This window comes from Anabrus simplex, chromosome 5, assembly GCF_040414725.1.
Source record: "Anabrus simplex isolate iqAnaSimp1 chromosome 5, ASM4041472v1, whole genome shotgun sequence".
Classification (NCBI taxonomy): domain Eukaryota; kingdom Metazoa; phylum Arthropoda; class Insecta; order Orthoptera; family Tettigoniidae; genus Anabrus; species Anabrus simplex.
Window position 1 is genome coordinate 45,540,145 of NC_090269.1, and position 15,417 is coordinate 45,555,561.

The 15,417-nt window shown below is 37.9% G+C and overlaps 1 protein-coding gene across 2 annotated transcripts in view; it reads left to right on the forward strand.

Annotated features, from left to right (window-relative positions):
• The window catches only part of AspRS (aspartyl-tRNA synthetase), a 170,314-nt gene that overhangs the window by 97,864 nt on the left and 57,033 nt on the right, over window positions 1–15,417 (forward strand). Inside the window, exons 7-8 of one of the 2 annotated variants that reach the window (XM_067146869.2) lie at window positions 9,885–10,028; window positions 10,124–10,295. In XM_067146869.2, the coding sequence (XP_067002970.2) occupies window positions 9,885–10,028; window positions 10,124–10,295 (316 nt within the window). The remainder of the gene's footprint in view (window positions 1–9,884; window positions 10,029–10,123; window positions 10,296–15,417) is intronic. The other variant, XM_067146870.2, reaches the window with a different exon arrangement.

The window sequence follows — 15,417 nt, forward strand, 5'->3', positions numbered from 1 at the left end:
AGTCAGCTCATCATTACCCAAAAAAATAATGACTATTGGCAGACAAGTAAATTTGTCACACCCTGTTAAGAGGTTAATTCTGTTAGAAATTGATAGGTCATTTAATATTAATTCTAGTTAAAATTGTTTCGCAACTGTTGAGTAATTCTATGTTTATAATAATAATAATAATAATAATAATAATAATAATAATAATAATAATAATAATAATAATGGTATGGCCTCAGCTACCGTGTGCAGACATTTCGATTTGATGCCATCTGGCTGTCTGCTCGTCAATTTTGACGTTCCGTTTTACTCTAGGCCCACTAGATGGCAGACAGAGTAAACCGGATCTCTCTTGGGCATCTATGGCTGAGATTTAATGAATTTTGTCGGGTAAACACCAAATGTGTCACCAGAGATCTTTTACATGCCGACATCGTACGACATGGAGTATCGAATGGACTTTTTTCTGCCCTTCAAATATCCGACTACCTCTGCCGGGTTTGAACCCGCTATCTTGGGATCCGGAGGCCGACACTCTACCACGGATACACAGAGGCAGCTATTCCATGTTTGTAAGAAATATTAAGACTTTTTTTTTGGTTTTGCGCGTGGCCTCCTGCAAGACCTGGTGCATTTCTTTCGGGTTGATGCCGTATAGGTGACCTGCGTGTCTATGAGGATGGGGTCCTATCTAAGATGAAATCTAACGATGAAGACGTCACAAACACCCATCTCCCGAGACATAGGAATTAACTTAATGAAAGTTAAAATCCCTGGCTCGTCCAGGAATCGAACCCGGGTTCCGTTGGACCAAAGCCCAGCACACTAACCACTTAGCCATGGAGCCGTATGTTAAGAAATTGAACATGTTTTTGTTTATTACATTCAAAAAAATTTTTGAAGATCTAATCGTAAATTTTTATTATAGTCTGTATTATTCGTACTCATATATTTGTTGAACAGAGCTGAGTGTTGACCATTAATTGCAGCAGCTCAGATTCTTTTATATTCTGTATATATTATACACATTCTTATCTGGCCAGGTAACACTGCTGTCATAATGGAGTAGACCATAGTGCCAGCAACTCAACGTTGTTCGGGGACGGCTTTGAGGGTATCTGTTCTCCAGCTTAGGAGCAATGTTTTATATCCCATTGGATGGTTGGCATTAGCAAGGGCATGTTGTAGAACTTTGCCCCAGAATTAACAACAGAACCGACCAAAGGCTGAAAACGGTTCATGATGATTGTGTTGGGTGTGTTTGTTTGTTTGTTTGTTTGTTTGTTTGTTTGTTTGTTTGTTTGTGTGTTTTTTGTTTGTTGTTATGATGACTTAGAACTTCCAAGATTTATAATGGTTTGGAATTATTTTTCACAAGTGGCTTGTAATTTTTGTTAAAAATGAAATTTAGTACACTTTTATTAATATCTTGTCTAATAAATAAAAATTAAGTCTTCATTCTTGGAATTCTTTTAAAGAGTCTTCAGTTCTCTCATAGGCAGGTATGTTGGCTTTAGAATAAAAGTGTTACCCTAATATTCATTTGAGGCCTTTAGAATAGCAATGATATACTGGTATGTGCCAAAATCCTGTTTTGAGATAAATGTGTTAAATTTCTCCTGTATGGTGTACCCACCATTGCACAAGAGAAAGCATGATCAGTGACATTCAACCACTTTCAAAATGGGATAGCGTCTATACCCTATATAATAAACTACTATGGTTAAAAGTATCAAAACCGGGCGAGTTGGCTGTGCGCGTAGAGGCACGCGGCTGTGAGCTTGCATCCGGGAGATAGTAGGTTCGAATCCCACTATCGGCAGCCCTGAAGATGGTTTTCCGTGGTTTCCCATTTTCACACCAGGCAAATGCTGGGGCTGTACCTTAATTAAGGCCACGGCCGCTTCCTTCCAACTCCTAGGCCTTTCCTATCCCATCGTCGCCATAAGACCTATCTGTGTCGGTGCGACGTAAAGCCCCTAGCAAAAAAAAAAAAAAAAAAAAAAAAAGGTATCAAAAATGTAAATTGGTCAAGTAGTAAAGCAAAATAATAGTAACAACTGGAACAGAATTAATAAAAGTGGTAGTAGTTTTTCTTGACTTACAAAATTATATGGTGCTGTCAAATGTATGATAGCAGTACCCCTGAATGATTAGTACATCAGTATTCTGGCATGTCATCGTCTTTTCGTTCCACGTCTGTCACTAGCTCTGCATGTTCTTGACCGACAATGATGTCACTGAAGTAAGCATAATATAAAACATAGAACCATGGGAAACTAACTTATCTGACTGGTCGCCTGGAGACACAGGTGGCTAATTATGTAATCCAAATGTGCACTCCGTATGCAACTCTAAAACCATGTAACTTCTTTCCTAATTGTCTTGAGTCTGTCTACCACAGTGGTACCATTATGTCGGACGAAAGAAAATCTGTTCACTTTTACAAACATCTTGGGTCATAATTTCCATTGAATTGATGTGAAGCAAATTTTAAATTCTCAGTAAATCAGAATAGAAATGGGTGTTTTAGCTGATGAAAACAAGTGCATCAACATTTCTTAAAATATTATAAACAGCTTTGGAGATTGAAAAGACAAACACTGTGTTGAGACATATATGGGTGATTGTAAGTTCATGAATATCTGATGGTTTCTCTGGGGATATGGAAACTAGCTTGCTGTATTTGTTTTGGAGTACTACCATGGATAAGTTGAATTGTACTGGATTTTAGAAAGAGCAGGAATAATACTGATAAGCTCAAATTACTTTCACTCATACAGATCAGGTACCTTCAAGCTACATGTTTGATGACCATGAATGTTAGTGTCTAAGACACCTGATACTCAATTTTCATCATAAACAATACACAATCTTCTTTCACGTAGGCTATGAATATTTCTAAAAGCAACAGCACAAACACTGTAAGAGACACCATGGTAAAAGACTCTGTATTCTACAGATCAGACTACCAAACGAGTTGGCCGCGCGGTTAGGGGTGCGCAGCTGTGAGCTTGCATTTGGGAGATAGTGAGTTCGAACTCCACTGTCGGCAGTCCTGAAGATGGTTTTCCATGCTTTCCCATTTTCACACCAGGCAAATGCCGGGGCTGTGCCTTAATTAAGGCCATGGCCGCTTCCTTACCACTCCCAGGCCTTTCCTATCCCATCGTTGTCGTAAGACCTATCTGAGTCGGTGCAATGTAAAACAGATATCAATAAACAGATCAGACTCTTCGCAAAGGAGTGTTCTTCTGACATTGCTAATTATTTAGCTGTCCATAATCTCCAGTTTCCCAGAATTCACTATATATCACATCAGTAATATCCTTAGCAACTTTCTGAAAGCAACTACAATGACAAGGCGAACCAGCTGTTTTTCGTTTTACCATTTTCTTAGTTTTCACACTGACTGACTCCTTACTGGTTGTGCCCGTTCGCATCTCGTAGACCATTTACAAAATGGCGGCGTAGGAAGGTATGGCCCATGCGATCTATTAAGGCAATGAACTTCTCATTAATACGGTATATAGGAGACCATGCACGTCACGGAATGGACTGATTTGGAAGACACTGCAGGACAGTAGAGGCTCAGTTGGATTGTTTTATAAAAGAAATATAGCAGCGGACTAATTGTTAAAAAAAATATACTCTAAAAATTTCAACGGCAGAAGAAAGACGCAAGTACAAGCTAAGCTTTACATCTGAAGATTATCCTAAACTTCTGAAGAAGATATTGACTATTTTACGATTGACGATCAAATCTGACAAAATACTTCACCGGCGTACATTATAAAAGAGACGAGATATTATAAAAATAAGTAAATCGCGGTGAGATACATCTGACTTGGATCCGGTGAGCAACCACTCTGCGATTGGCGAAGAAGGACTCACTATATCGGAGGACCGATAATTTCGTATGGGAAGAAAGTTACCCCTGTTGTTATAAATTAATATATATACGGAGAACTTATCCCAGCTGAAGAAAATTTCGTCATTAAGAATAAGCAGTAGAACAATGGAATATATCATGACTGATTGCTCCGCAAAAGGAATTTTCTACGCTGTCTGCAGATTTGGAATGATGACTGCTTGCTAAATCTACATGATGGACTGAAATGGGGATAGGCACCGGCCAGCCAGATGACCAGCCGATGAGGAATGGACCGGCCAGCCATATGACCAGTCGATGACTGGGAAGACGTTGTCCAACCGGAGATCCAGATCCTAACAGAGGGTCTAACCACAACCAAGGAATGGAGCGACAACCAGACCAAACGTAACATCTGACGAGCTAAGTCTTTACATTTTTTTAGTAGAGTAGTTTCTTACAATCTACACCCTCACTCTAACTTTGGCATGTGCGTATTAATTGGTGATATTTATGAATTAATTAAGAACGTGTGTGAATCATAAAGTGAAGTGTGAGATATTTAAGGCTATAAGATAAGATGGCAGTGTAGAATTAGAATTCTATTATATCATATACATGCTACCGCACTTGCATACATACAGTAGAAACTAGCATGAGTAAATGAAAGAAGTGTTACTTGTGAAGATCTAATAGCAATGAGTCTATACAACTAGTGAAACTTTGATTAATCTCGTATTACTTGTACAATGATTACGTCACGAATTTACCTGCGCGACACAGATGAATATAGTTAAGTTACGTATTCCTTTCTTTATAGAAAGAGGGCATTGCACTCCAACTGCTGTTAAAAGATAAGAGGTTATTAAAATGCGTTTATAATAAGGCAATTCTAAAATGTTTGGCATATAGCTTTAAGAGTAATCGGCGATATGCGTACGGCAATAAGTATGCCAGTGGAATGATAATGTATATTGGAATGGTGTTAAAATATGGTTATTTCTCGGAGTATATTAAGGAATATTTGAAATGAAGATGTTTGTTTATGTTCTGCGGTATGAGAAAGAATTGCAATTCGCCGAGGAAACGTTGCGTTAGATTAACATGAGGTGAGTTTCTGTGTCATATGGAAAGAGTATGTCAAAAGAGTGAACAGTGTGCAGATGACCCATTTTAAGGTAAGATTGACATGTATTATGGTAGAATTGTGAATCGTGACAGTTTTTGTCTGACATTGGTAAATGGTATGTAGCGAATACGATAGTTCTTAAACATACGGTTTAACTAGGCTCATGGCTAAGTACATATGTGATATTCTTTGGTGCGGTGACATTTCAATATAATACGTATTAATTTCATTCTGTACTGACCATACGAGTTGAGTAGCTCGTACACATGAGAGATATTGAGTAATAGGAGATAGCTAAAGCACATTGAGCCGTTGGTGGAGGAGTGTGTGGATCGGAAACTACCTAAACAGTTAGATAGATGTTCATTTCTTTTCACGCAAATATGATTTGAGTTGAAGTGTTTAAAATATAAAGAATAGGAAAATGGTTAGTTAGGAGCCATATGTCGTAGGCTCTAGGGAGGTATTGTCTTAGCCCGTAAGTTGTTATTTATGCGTATTCAAGATGAAGGACCACCGGGCGAGTTGGCCGTGCGCGTAGAGGCGCGCGGCTGTGAGCTTGCATCCGGGAGATAGTAGGTTCGAATCCCACTATCGGCAGCCCTGAAAATGGTTTTCCGTGGTTTCCCATTTTCACACCAGGCAAATGCTGGGGCTGTACCTTAATTAAGGCCACGGCCGCTTCCTTCCAACTCCTAAGCCTTTCCTATCCCATCGTCGCCATAAGACCTATCTGTGTCGGTGCGACGTAAAGCCCCTAGCAAAAAAAAAGATGAAGGACCAAATAATCAGAGTTCAGATTTATGAATGGAAAATTTGGAGAGCAGTTTTACGATTTCATACTCACGCAAGAGTTTGTTTGGGAGATACATACGCAAAGATATGGTCAGATTTACATTCGCAATCTGACTTTATCCCATTTAATTTTTATTATGTTTCAATTTAGCAAACCATCCATTTTTATCACAGTGAATTGACTTAAATGTGGTGATAATAATTAATATAATTATCGTGACAGTATTCACATCGAGTATTTATATGGAGACCGTGATTGCTCAGTGATCTCTTAAATATAATTAGAGTAAATCAAATATACTTCGGAACATGGCTACGAATATAGAAGTAAATAACTAATATGAACTTGAACACTGAATGAGAATGAGTGTAAATAATTTAAAATTTTAATTATTTTACTTTATTTGAGCCAGCGCTGACTCTAATCCTTTATATATAAATGTTTTAGAAAGTGTCTGTGTTATGAATTCCTTTTGGGTAACAGCTAGTTTGTAAGTTAGCTAATAAGTTTAGTAGATATAAGTAACTGATGAATTTGACAAAAGAGAGAGATTCTTTTTGAGGTTTTCGGCCGCAGGTCCTTACTTGAGTGAATAGGTTCTCCCATGATGCGTGTCTCAGCAGACAGAGTCTCTTCCGAAACCACGTTAAAAACAAACACATATAAAATCTCAGATTTTATGAGCGATAGATAGAATACCCTGAGAAGAAACCGAGTTACCAGGAGAACATTGCACTGACCCCTCGACTGTCGGGTGCATGGTATTTCACAATTTTTTGTTAACACTTATTTATCAGTTTGTTTCGTTGTCAGGTTATTTCTTAGAACTACTATGGTGTTCCTGCAGTAATTCATTACTTTTGTTACTCATCACAATATTATTACATTATTGTAAGTCAGTACCAAAACCAATTATACCACTAGTGAAAACCACAGAAGACTGATTGTGGGTCAAATTCCTTTAGACGAGAAAAACACAAGCCCTTGGCAGGCTGCTGCTGCTGATGATGATGATGATAATAATATGAAGAATAAATATTCCTTCTTAAATTGGTCACTTTCATTATCGTAGAAGCTACTATGTGCATTTATTTAAAACTAGCAGAAGTACCCGTTCTTCATACGGGTTATCAGAAACTGGCTTTAGTTACTCATACTATCGGTGCGAGTGACTTCATTAGATATTTAGCACTACTTAAGTACTCAGAAATTGTCACTAGCTGATGTACCCACGTTTCGTATGGAATTCTACATTGTAGGCCTATACAGAATTGTAGGTTCGGTAGTGTACACATTGTGAGCAAGACTGTATTAAATTGCATAGCTCTTAACCTTACCCTAGAAACGCGATAGAGAAATCACCAAATGTCTTTTTTTCATTTGAAGACTGGGTTAGGGAATTTTCATTGTAATGGTAGGCCCGCTTGCCTACCGTCTGTCACAGTCAGGTTGGGGAATTTCATTATAATGGCAGACACTCACCCTCCACTTGCCTGTTCACATCCTCAGAAAGACTGTCTTAGTGGTTTTCCCAACTGAAATGAACATAGGCCATTACAATGACGTCAGTAGGAACGGCGTGAGTAAAAGCAATGCTTTCACATGAAATACTCTATCAAATGAAAATCCACACATTTTCTCACTTTTAACGAACAGTACTATGCTGTCGATTTAACAGTCCAAATTTCCAGAGCTGGAATGACCAGAACGCAGACAGCCGAGATACGTGAACACTCTTAGTCTTTTTTCGGGGTGGGGGTGGGGGGAGTCGAATAGTGGAGAGTCCCACAGCAAAAACTATGCCCTTTTACTAATCTGTTTCGTAGGAGTACCCGACGAGTCAGAAAATCTCAATTTACTACACTGGCAGCGGAAGAATCTATCTGACTTGGAGGCAAATTTTTCCTCCAAGCCAGACGGGAAACACCCCCTACACTGCTAATTTGGAATAAAATGAATGTAGAATTTAATAACAGTGAAGAGGAAGAAGCTTATAGTTAAAAATTTAATTGTGTTGTGATTCCATTGTGTTGTGATGCTAGTAACATGTTTTATAATGTGTTAAAATGTGTTTTAGATATGTGTATGCAATTGCTCAATTTGCATCTAGGGTTGATGATGGCATATTACAGATACCGAAACTAGTACCCTTGTGACGTGATTGAATCACAATAAAATGTTATGGTATTGAATAGGTGGACCTTTGAAAACCTTAATTTACTGAGGAAGAAGCTCTTTTTAAAAAACGGCTCTTTTCATAGTTGAATTTTGAGTTATTTAGTGAATTGTGGTGCTATAATTTGGAATATGCCTAAATTGTAATTCTAGACCAGGTCATACTACTACTACTACCAAGTGACCCTCTGCCTTAAGTATACACACTGCTCATTCAGAACAGCACATAAAAGTAGAGATCGAATAGCTGGAATACTATGATGAACCAGTGTGTTACGCACCAGCAGTACGCTATCAGAAAATGTATGAACCAGAGGAATGACATGCTAAAGAAGAAAGTTTTCTAGCTCCCCTGCTATTTCTCGCCAATATTCAGTCAGGCTGTTATACTCGGTACGCAGCAGTAATCCTATCAATCGGAGTTGAGTGGTAGCATAAGAGACAAAGAACATCACAACAAACAATGGTCAATGTAATGTTAGTGTTTATCAATGTTATGCGCTTTCGATATTGTAGGCCTTCACATTTAGTTTTCCTCTGACTCTGAAATACCACTCTTATCATAGTCGGTACGGTTAAAGTAAATAAAACATAAATGGTCGGAAATTGTATTCTCTGTAACTTTTGTTATGTGCTACTTTTCGATAGGACCAATATTAACATAGATATTTAAAAATTAAATTTTAGGCACCTTCCCCTAAACTACAATTTCATCCAGGGTGGATAAAATTGTTCAGAACTTGGACTGTAGAGTCTTATTCCCCGACTCTATATACCAATTTTCATTAAATTCTGTTTTGCCATTTTCTCGTGGCTCGGCATTGATATGGACTTGGCAGCAAAAATACAAATTCTTGAATATCTGTTATCAAAGCCAGTACAGTAACAATGTATGACATAAATGATCAGAAATTTAATTGTATATAACTTTAGTTATGTAGTATTTATCGATAGGACCACTAATAATAAAAATATTTGAGAATTAAATTTTAGACCTTCCCCTAAACTACCATTTCACTCAGCGTGTGTAAAATTATTTATAGCCTAGATTGTAGTGGCTCATCCCACGACTTCACATACCGATTTTCATTAAATTCTCTTCAACCGTTTTCTCGTGACGTGTGTTCATACATACATACATACATACATACATACATACATACATACATACATACATACATACATACATACATATATACATACAGGTAGACAGACAGAAATTACGGAAAAGTAAAAAGTGCATTTCCTTGTTACTACAGACATGACCGATACAGATATATAATTATTTTCAAATTCTGAGCAATGTACAGACAAAACTCTTATTTTATATATATAATATACAAACAGATGGGTGCAGAAAGACAAATATTGTGCAGGATGATAATAAGGAGATGGGTTGAAGAGTAAATATCCATTCCTCCTGGAATTGCTTACTTTTATTATCAGAGTAGTCATTATGTGTGTTCAAGTAAATATTACCTAAAATGGGTGTATTAATTAAGACCACAGTCACTTCTTTCCCACTCCTAGCCTTTTCCTTTTCCATTGTCTCCATAAAACCTATCTGTGTCGGTCTGATGTAAAATAAATTGTAAAAAGAGAAAAAACAAAACAGAAATGGGTGTTATAGCTGATGAAAACAAATGCATCAACATTTCTTTAAATATTATAAATATTATGAACAGCTTTGGAGATTGAAATTACAAACACTGTGTTGAGACATGTATTTGAATGGGACTTTCACCAGCTTAGGAGACGCATTAGCCTTTGATATCTGGTATGAAAATTGAGAAGTTTTCAATAAAGCCATAGCATAAACAAAAGTGAAATAGTTGGCACATATGTCATTGCTATTCTAAACAACTCATTTTGTCTGTAGTGTTAGTAGATTATTCTGTACCTGAAAAGTAAAAAAAATATTGTAGGATCCTGAAGGTCTCAATATCCGAGTAAATCAAGACACACGATTGGACAATAGGGTGCTTGATCTGCGCACACCAGCTAATCAGGCCATCTTCAGATTAGAAGCAGGTGTTTGTCAGCTTTTCCGTGATATACTCACTGAACAGGTTAGTACCATTATATGAAGAATTTTGTGGGGAAAAATTGTGTATCTTGACATTTAGGAGGAACAGGATGTCTTACAAACTCTTGTGTGTTGCAGGGTTTTGTGGAAATCCATACTCCTAAAATTATCTCTGCTGCAAGTGAAGGTGGTGCTAATGTTTTCACTGTATCATACTTCAAAACTTCTGCTTATTTAGCTCAAAGTCCTCAGCTTTATAAGCAAATGGCAATTGCTGCTGATTTTGACAAAGTATTCACGGTTGGTGCTGGTGAGTAATCTGTTTACTTCGAGAATGACCTAAATGTAGCAAACTTTATATAGCTTACAGTCTTAATTACCACTGTAATTTGATGTTTTAACAGTCTATTTGTGCATTATGTTTTAGACAAGTTGCAAAGTTTCTTCAATTTTGATTACGAGTGTCACATTGTCCAATCATTAAAAAAAAAAAAAATTAATTTTAAATGAAAAAATTAAGAAGCCTCCGTGGCTCAGGCAGCAGAGCGCTGGCCTCTCACCACTGGGTTCCGTGGTTCAAATCCCGGTCACTCCATGTGAGATTTGTGCTGGACAAAGCAGAGGCGGGGCAGGTCTTTCTCCGGGTATTCCGGTTTTCTCTGTCACCTTTCATTCCAGCAACACTCTCCAATATCATTTAATTTCATCTGTCAGTCATTTATCATTGCCCCAGAGGAGTGCAACAGGCTTCGGCAGCTGGCAGAATTCCTATCTTCGCCGCTAGATGGGGGCTTCGGTCATTCCATTCCTAACCCATTCGAGTGACTGGAAACAGGCTGTGGATTTTCATTTTCATATTCATACACAACCGTTAATCCGGCTCAAGGGAGATAGGGTCACCGTCCCTATCCTTCACTTGATTAATTCTTGTCTGGCGTATTCACGTTACGGGTGTGGGTATCTCCTCCACATCAGTAGGCCGGTGTGAAGGAGAACTAAGTTCAGGCAGGGACACAGGCTCATAGGGTATAATGTGGAATCCATGCCTGGGGTTAAGACCTTAACAGTATCTTAGGCAGAGAAGGAGATTTTCAGAATGGCGAAGATTGTGGATGAGGCAACCCATCCTCTCTGGGGAAAGTTAGAAGAGGAAACACTGCCTTGTGGAGAAGAGGGATCTTCAAAGGCTAAGGGAGTAAAGCCCGAAAGAAAATCAGATGCGTTAGGCTTAGCAGGTCAGCAGATGAGTAAATTCGTACTTGCTTTCAACTATAATACAAGCCTCGCATGGCCTATGCAGTGGCCTCCACAGTATGCACTAGCCTTGCGTCTTGGGTGGTGTGCTAAGTCCCAACTGACGAGCCTAACTTAGTACACGAGGGCGAAACGCAGGCAACCAAGAATGAGTTAGCTGGAAAATTTATAATGTCCAATAACGGACCATTATAATGGTATTATAAATTTACTCATTCAGGACAAATATTTTAGGTTCCCTATGGGAATCAACATCTACATCATTTGATGGCCAGGCATGCATTTATTTTTTGGAAATGAGACATAGCTCTCATAGTGCATTGGCACTGCTGGTGGCTTCAAATAGCCTATGCAGTGGCCTCCACAGTATGCACTAGCCTTGCGTCTGGGGTGGTGTGTTAAGTCCCAACTGACGAGCCGAACTTAGCACACGAGGGCGAAACGCAGGCGACCAAGAATGAGTTAGCTGGAAAATTTATAATGTCCAATAACGGACCATTATATTGGTATTATAAATTTACTCGTTCAGGACAAATATTTTAGGTTCCCTATGGGAATCAACATCTACAGCATCCTGGGATTAAGTGAAATGGAAGAGGAAAGGAATGGAGAAACTAAGTGGTAACACCTTGTACTGGATGGGTAACAGTAAATTGAAAAGAAATGGAGTGGGATTTATAGTGAATCAGAATGTTGCACCAGTAGCTGAAGTTTAGTATGTAAATGAAAGAATTACAATAATGCACATTCATGTAAACAAGGAACTACTGAAGATAGTACAGGTGTATGCTCCACAGACAGGATGTAGTCTGAAAGAAAAAGATTTCCTCAATGAACGAGAAACACTTATTGTTGGAGATGGGATCATGATAATGGGAGATCTAAATGCCCATTTGAGAACTGATAGAATGGGATACGAGAATGTTATGGGCCCACAGGGGTATGGCGATACTGTTGGACTTGTGTATCGGAAATAATCTGATAATAAATAACACATGGTTTATGAAGAAGAATAGCCATAAGATCAGCCAATATAGTTGGGATGGACAGTATGGAACACTCACTGATGTTATAACAACATATCAAGAATGGGGAAAATATGTCATGAATTCAAAGATAATCCCCAGTGAAAGTATAAAAGGTGATCATAGATTATTAATTGTGGAATTCGGGAGATAGTAGGTTCAAACCCCACTGTCGGCAGCCCTGAAAATGGTTTTCCGTGGTTTCCCATTTTCACACCAGGCAAATGCTGGGGCTGTACCTTAATTAAGACCACGGCTGCTTCTGTCCCACTCCTAGGGCTTTCTTGTCCCATCGTCGCCATAAGACCTATCTGTGTCGGTGCAACGTAAAGCAAGTAGCAATTGTGGAATTAAAACAAGTAAACATCCCTAAAATTGTACTGAAGAAGAAACCAAAGGTCAGGATTTGGAAATTGGACTAGAAGGATAAAAGAATGGCATTCCAAGATTGTATAAAAAGGAAGTTGCCTAACACAGAAATACGAAGTGGAGAAGAAGAGTGGGACAATTTAAGGCGGACATTTGTGGAAGCAGCAATTGAGGTGTGCAGGAAAACAAAAGCAAAAGTTAAGGGAAAGAAGACATGGTGGTGGACGGACAAAATAAAAACAGAAATAAAAGAATGGAACATGGTGAAGAAAGAAATGGATAAGGAAAAGCAAAAAATGTATCAGAGAGATGAGAATAAGAGAAAGTTTACATGTGGAATACAAAAGATTGAAACTACAAGTAAGGAGGAGTACCAAGGAAGAAAAGGAGAAATGTTGGGGAGAGTTTACAAACAAAATTGAGCAAGATAGTCTTGGAAATCAGAAACTAATATACAGAGTAATAAAATCGAAAAGAATAAATCAAGAAAAAAGCAAGGCATTAGAGAGAGAAGATTGATCCATAGTACATTATGATAAGGGTCTTCAGAAGGTGATGGCAAAATATGTTGAAAAACTTTATAATGAGGATGACTGCTCGGAGGAAGAAGGAGATAAGAAATTGGAAATAATAGGTGGAGAAAAAGAAGAGAACCTGATAACATGGTTGGAACTTGAAGGGGCAGTGAAAGCAATGACCAAAGGTAAAACAAGTCGAAAAGATTAATTTGGTGCTGATATGATTAAGGCAGCAGGAAACAGTGGACTACAGTGGCTATATACCAAGCCCTCGTTGCTATATGGAAGGATGAAAGGATACCTGAAGATTGGCAACAAGGAAGCATTGTACCATTGTTCAAAAAAGGAAATAGGAAGAAATGTAAAAGTTATTGAGGTATAAATTTATTATCACATGGGCTAAAAATAATGGAGAATGTCGTAGACAAAAGACTGAGGGATATAATAAAAACACAGAGGAAGAGCAATATGGCTTTAGACCAAATAGATCAACAGGAAAGGAACAAGGAAATCAGCTTCGTATTTTTGGATTTGGAAAAAGCTTATGATACAGTTAATAGAAAACACATCTGGGAATGCCTACGGAAAAGGAATGTACCAAAATCATTAATTAACAAGATAAAAATAATGTATCATGAGAGTAAAAGCAGTGTACAAGTGGGGAGTGGTGACTCTGAAACATTTTATACAAAAAATTGTCTCAAGGAAGGAAGTTCAGTGTCGCCATTATTCTTTATTATATTGATGGATGGAATTATAAAACATGTAAAACAGAGTATCAGTAGTGAAGAAGTGAATGCTTTGATATTTGCAGATGATGTGGTAATTTGGGGAAAAGGAGAAAAGGAAGTACAAAGGAGACTGGACATTTGGAATGAAAATATGAAGTAGTTTGGAATGGTAATTAGTAAAAAGAAAATTGTAGTCATGCACTGTGGAAAAGAGAAAAAGAGAAGCCAAGTGAACATAGACGGAGAACGGTTGGAGAATGTAGAACAGTTTACATATCTTGTAACATTATTAATGGAAGTAATGAAATCAACCCTGAAGATGACCTCGGTGGAGGTCAAAACTAGTCCAGAATGTTTTAGCTTGTGTATTACTAGTAAAGTATTGAATAGGTGAAACCTTTCTAGCTTCTTCAGCTGTTTTAATTGGTATTTAATGTCTGCAGTAATATAACCATGGTAAAACTATTAAGCACACATTGAAAGGATGGAAAATGTTGATGATTTCCACGATATTTTTTTGCATGGAAGACTTAGAACGGTTAGAGGTTATGGGGGCTGGATATGTTCCCAAAATAACACTTTAAGAGATAGAGTGGCACATTTCTCTTGGATGATGAAAGTTTTAAAATGAAATGCCTTAATGAAAGATCCAAGAAGTGGCCCTATATTTTGCAAACTTCAAGTTCTGACAGTTTTATGGACTTGGATATGGATTGATGTTGGTAATTATCAGTGACATAATATTACTAGTGAGAATAATTACTCCTGAAATATGTGTAATACTGTTCTGTTCTTGTTTATATGAACATTCTTTTCTATTTGTGTTACCATGTGGCTTCTTGAAAGGTTTTGCTCCTAGATAATCAGCAAAAGTGATCATAAATGCAGTGAACATGATGAAATATGTCAGTGAACTGCAGGAAGAGATTCCTAAAGCTTGAAACGAGTGTATACATGCATTATAGTAATACAGTGCGTATGCCATGTTTGTCAGTAAGTAAAACAACTGTGTAAGGATCTTTTTGTTAGTAAGACTGATAATGTATAGCATTGCATATATACCGGTTGGCCCACCTGTGCCTTGCAGTCTAGGTTTATGCAACCTGTCACATTTTCTACAACTCTGAAAACCATTGATTCCTCTCCCTAATTTGGTGTAATATAATGAGATGTGTGGTTACAGGCTAGACCGGCAGGAATTGTCACCATCACTATTAATTCATTAATACCTTTCTTACTGATCTGCTGGAAGGAAAAAGCACGGGGAAGGAAGAAAGAAAGAAATTCCTTCAAGACTTGGCACGGAATCTTCATTGTGGTTCCTTCTATGAAGTGAAACGAGAAGCTGAGGACAGAGAACAATGGTTGCATAGACAATACATTGCCTTTAGACATTGATGATGATGATGATTTGCATAAAACTAGATTGCAAAGAGCAGGTGGGCCATCCGGTGAGAGCTCTTACAAGTCTTCCAGAAAACATTCACAATGTGATCCTACTTCTATTTCATCAATTCATACCTATTTCCTATCTC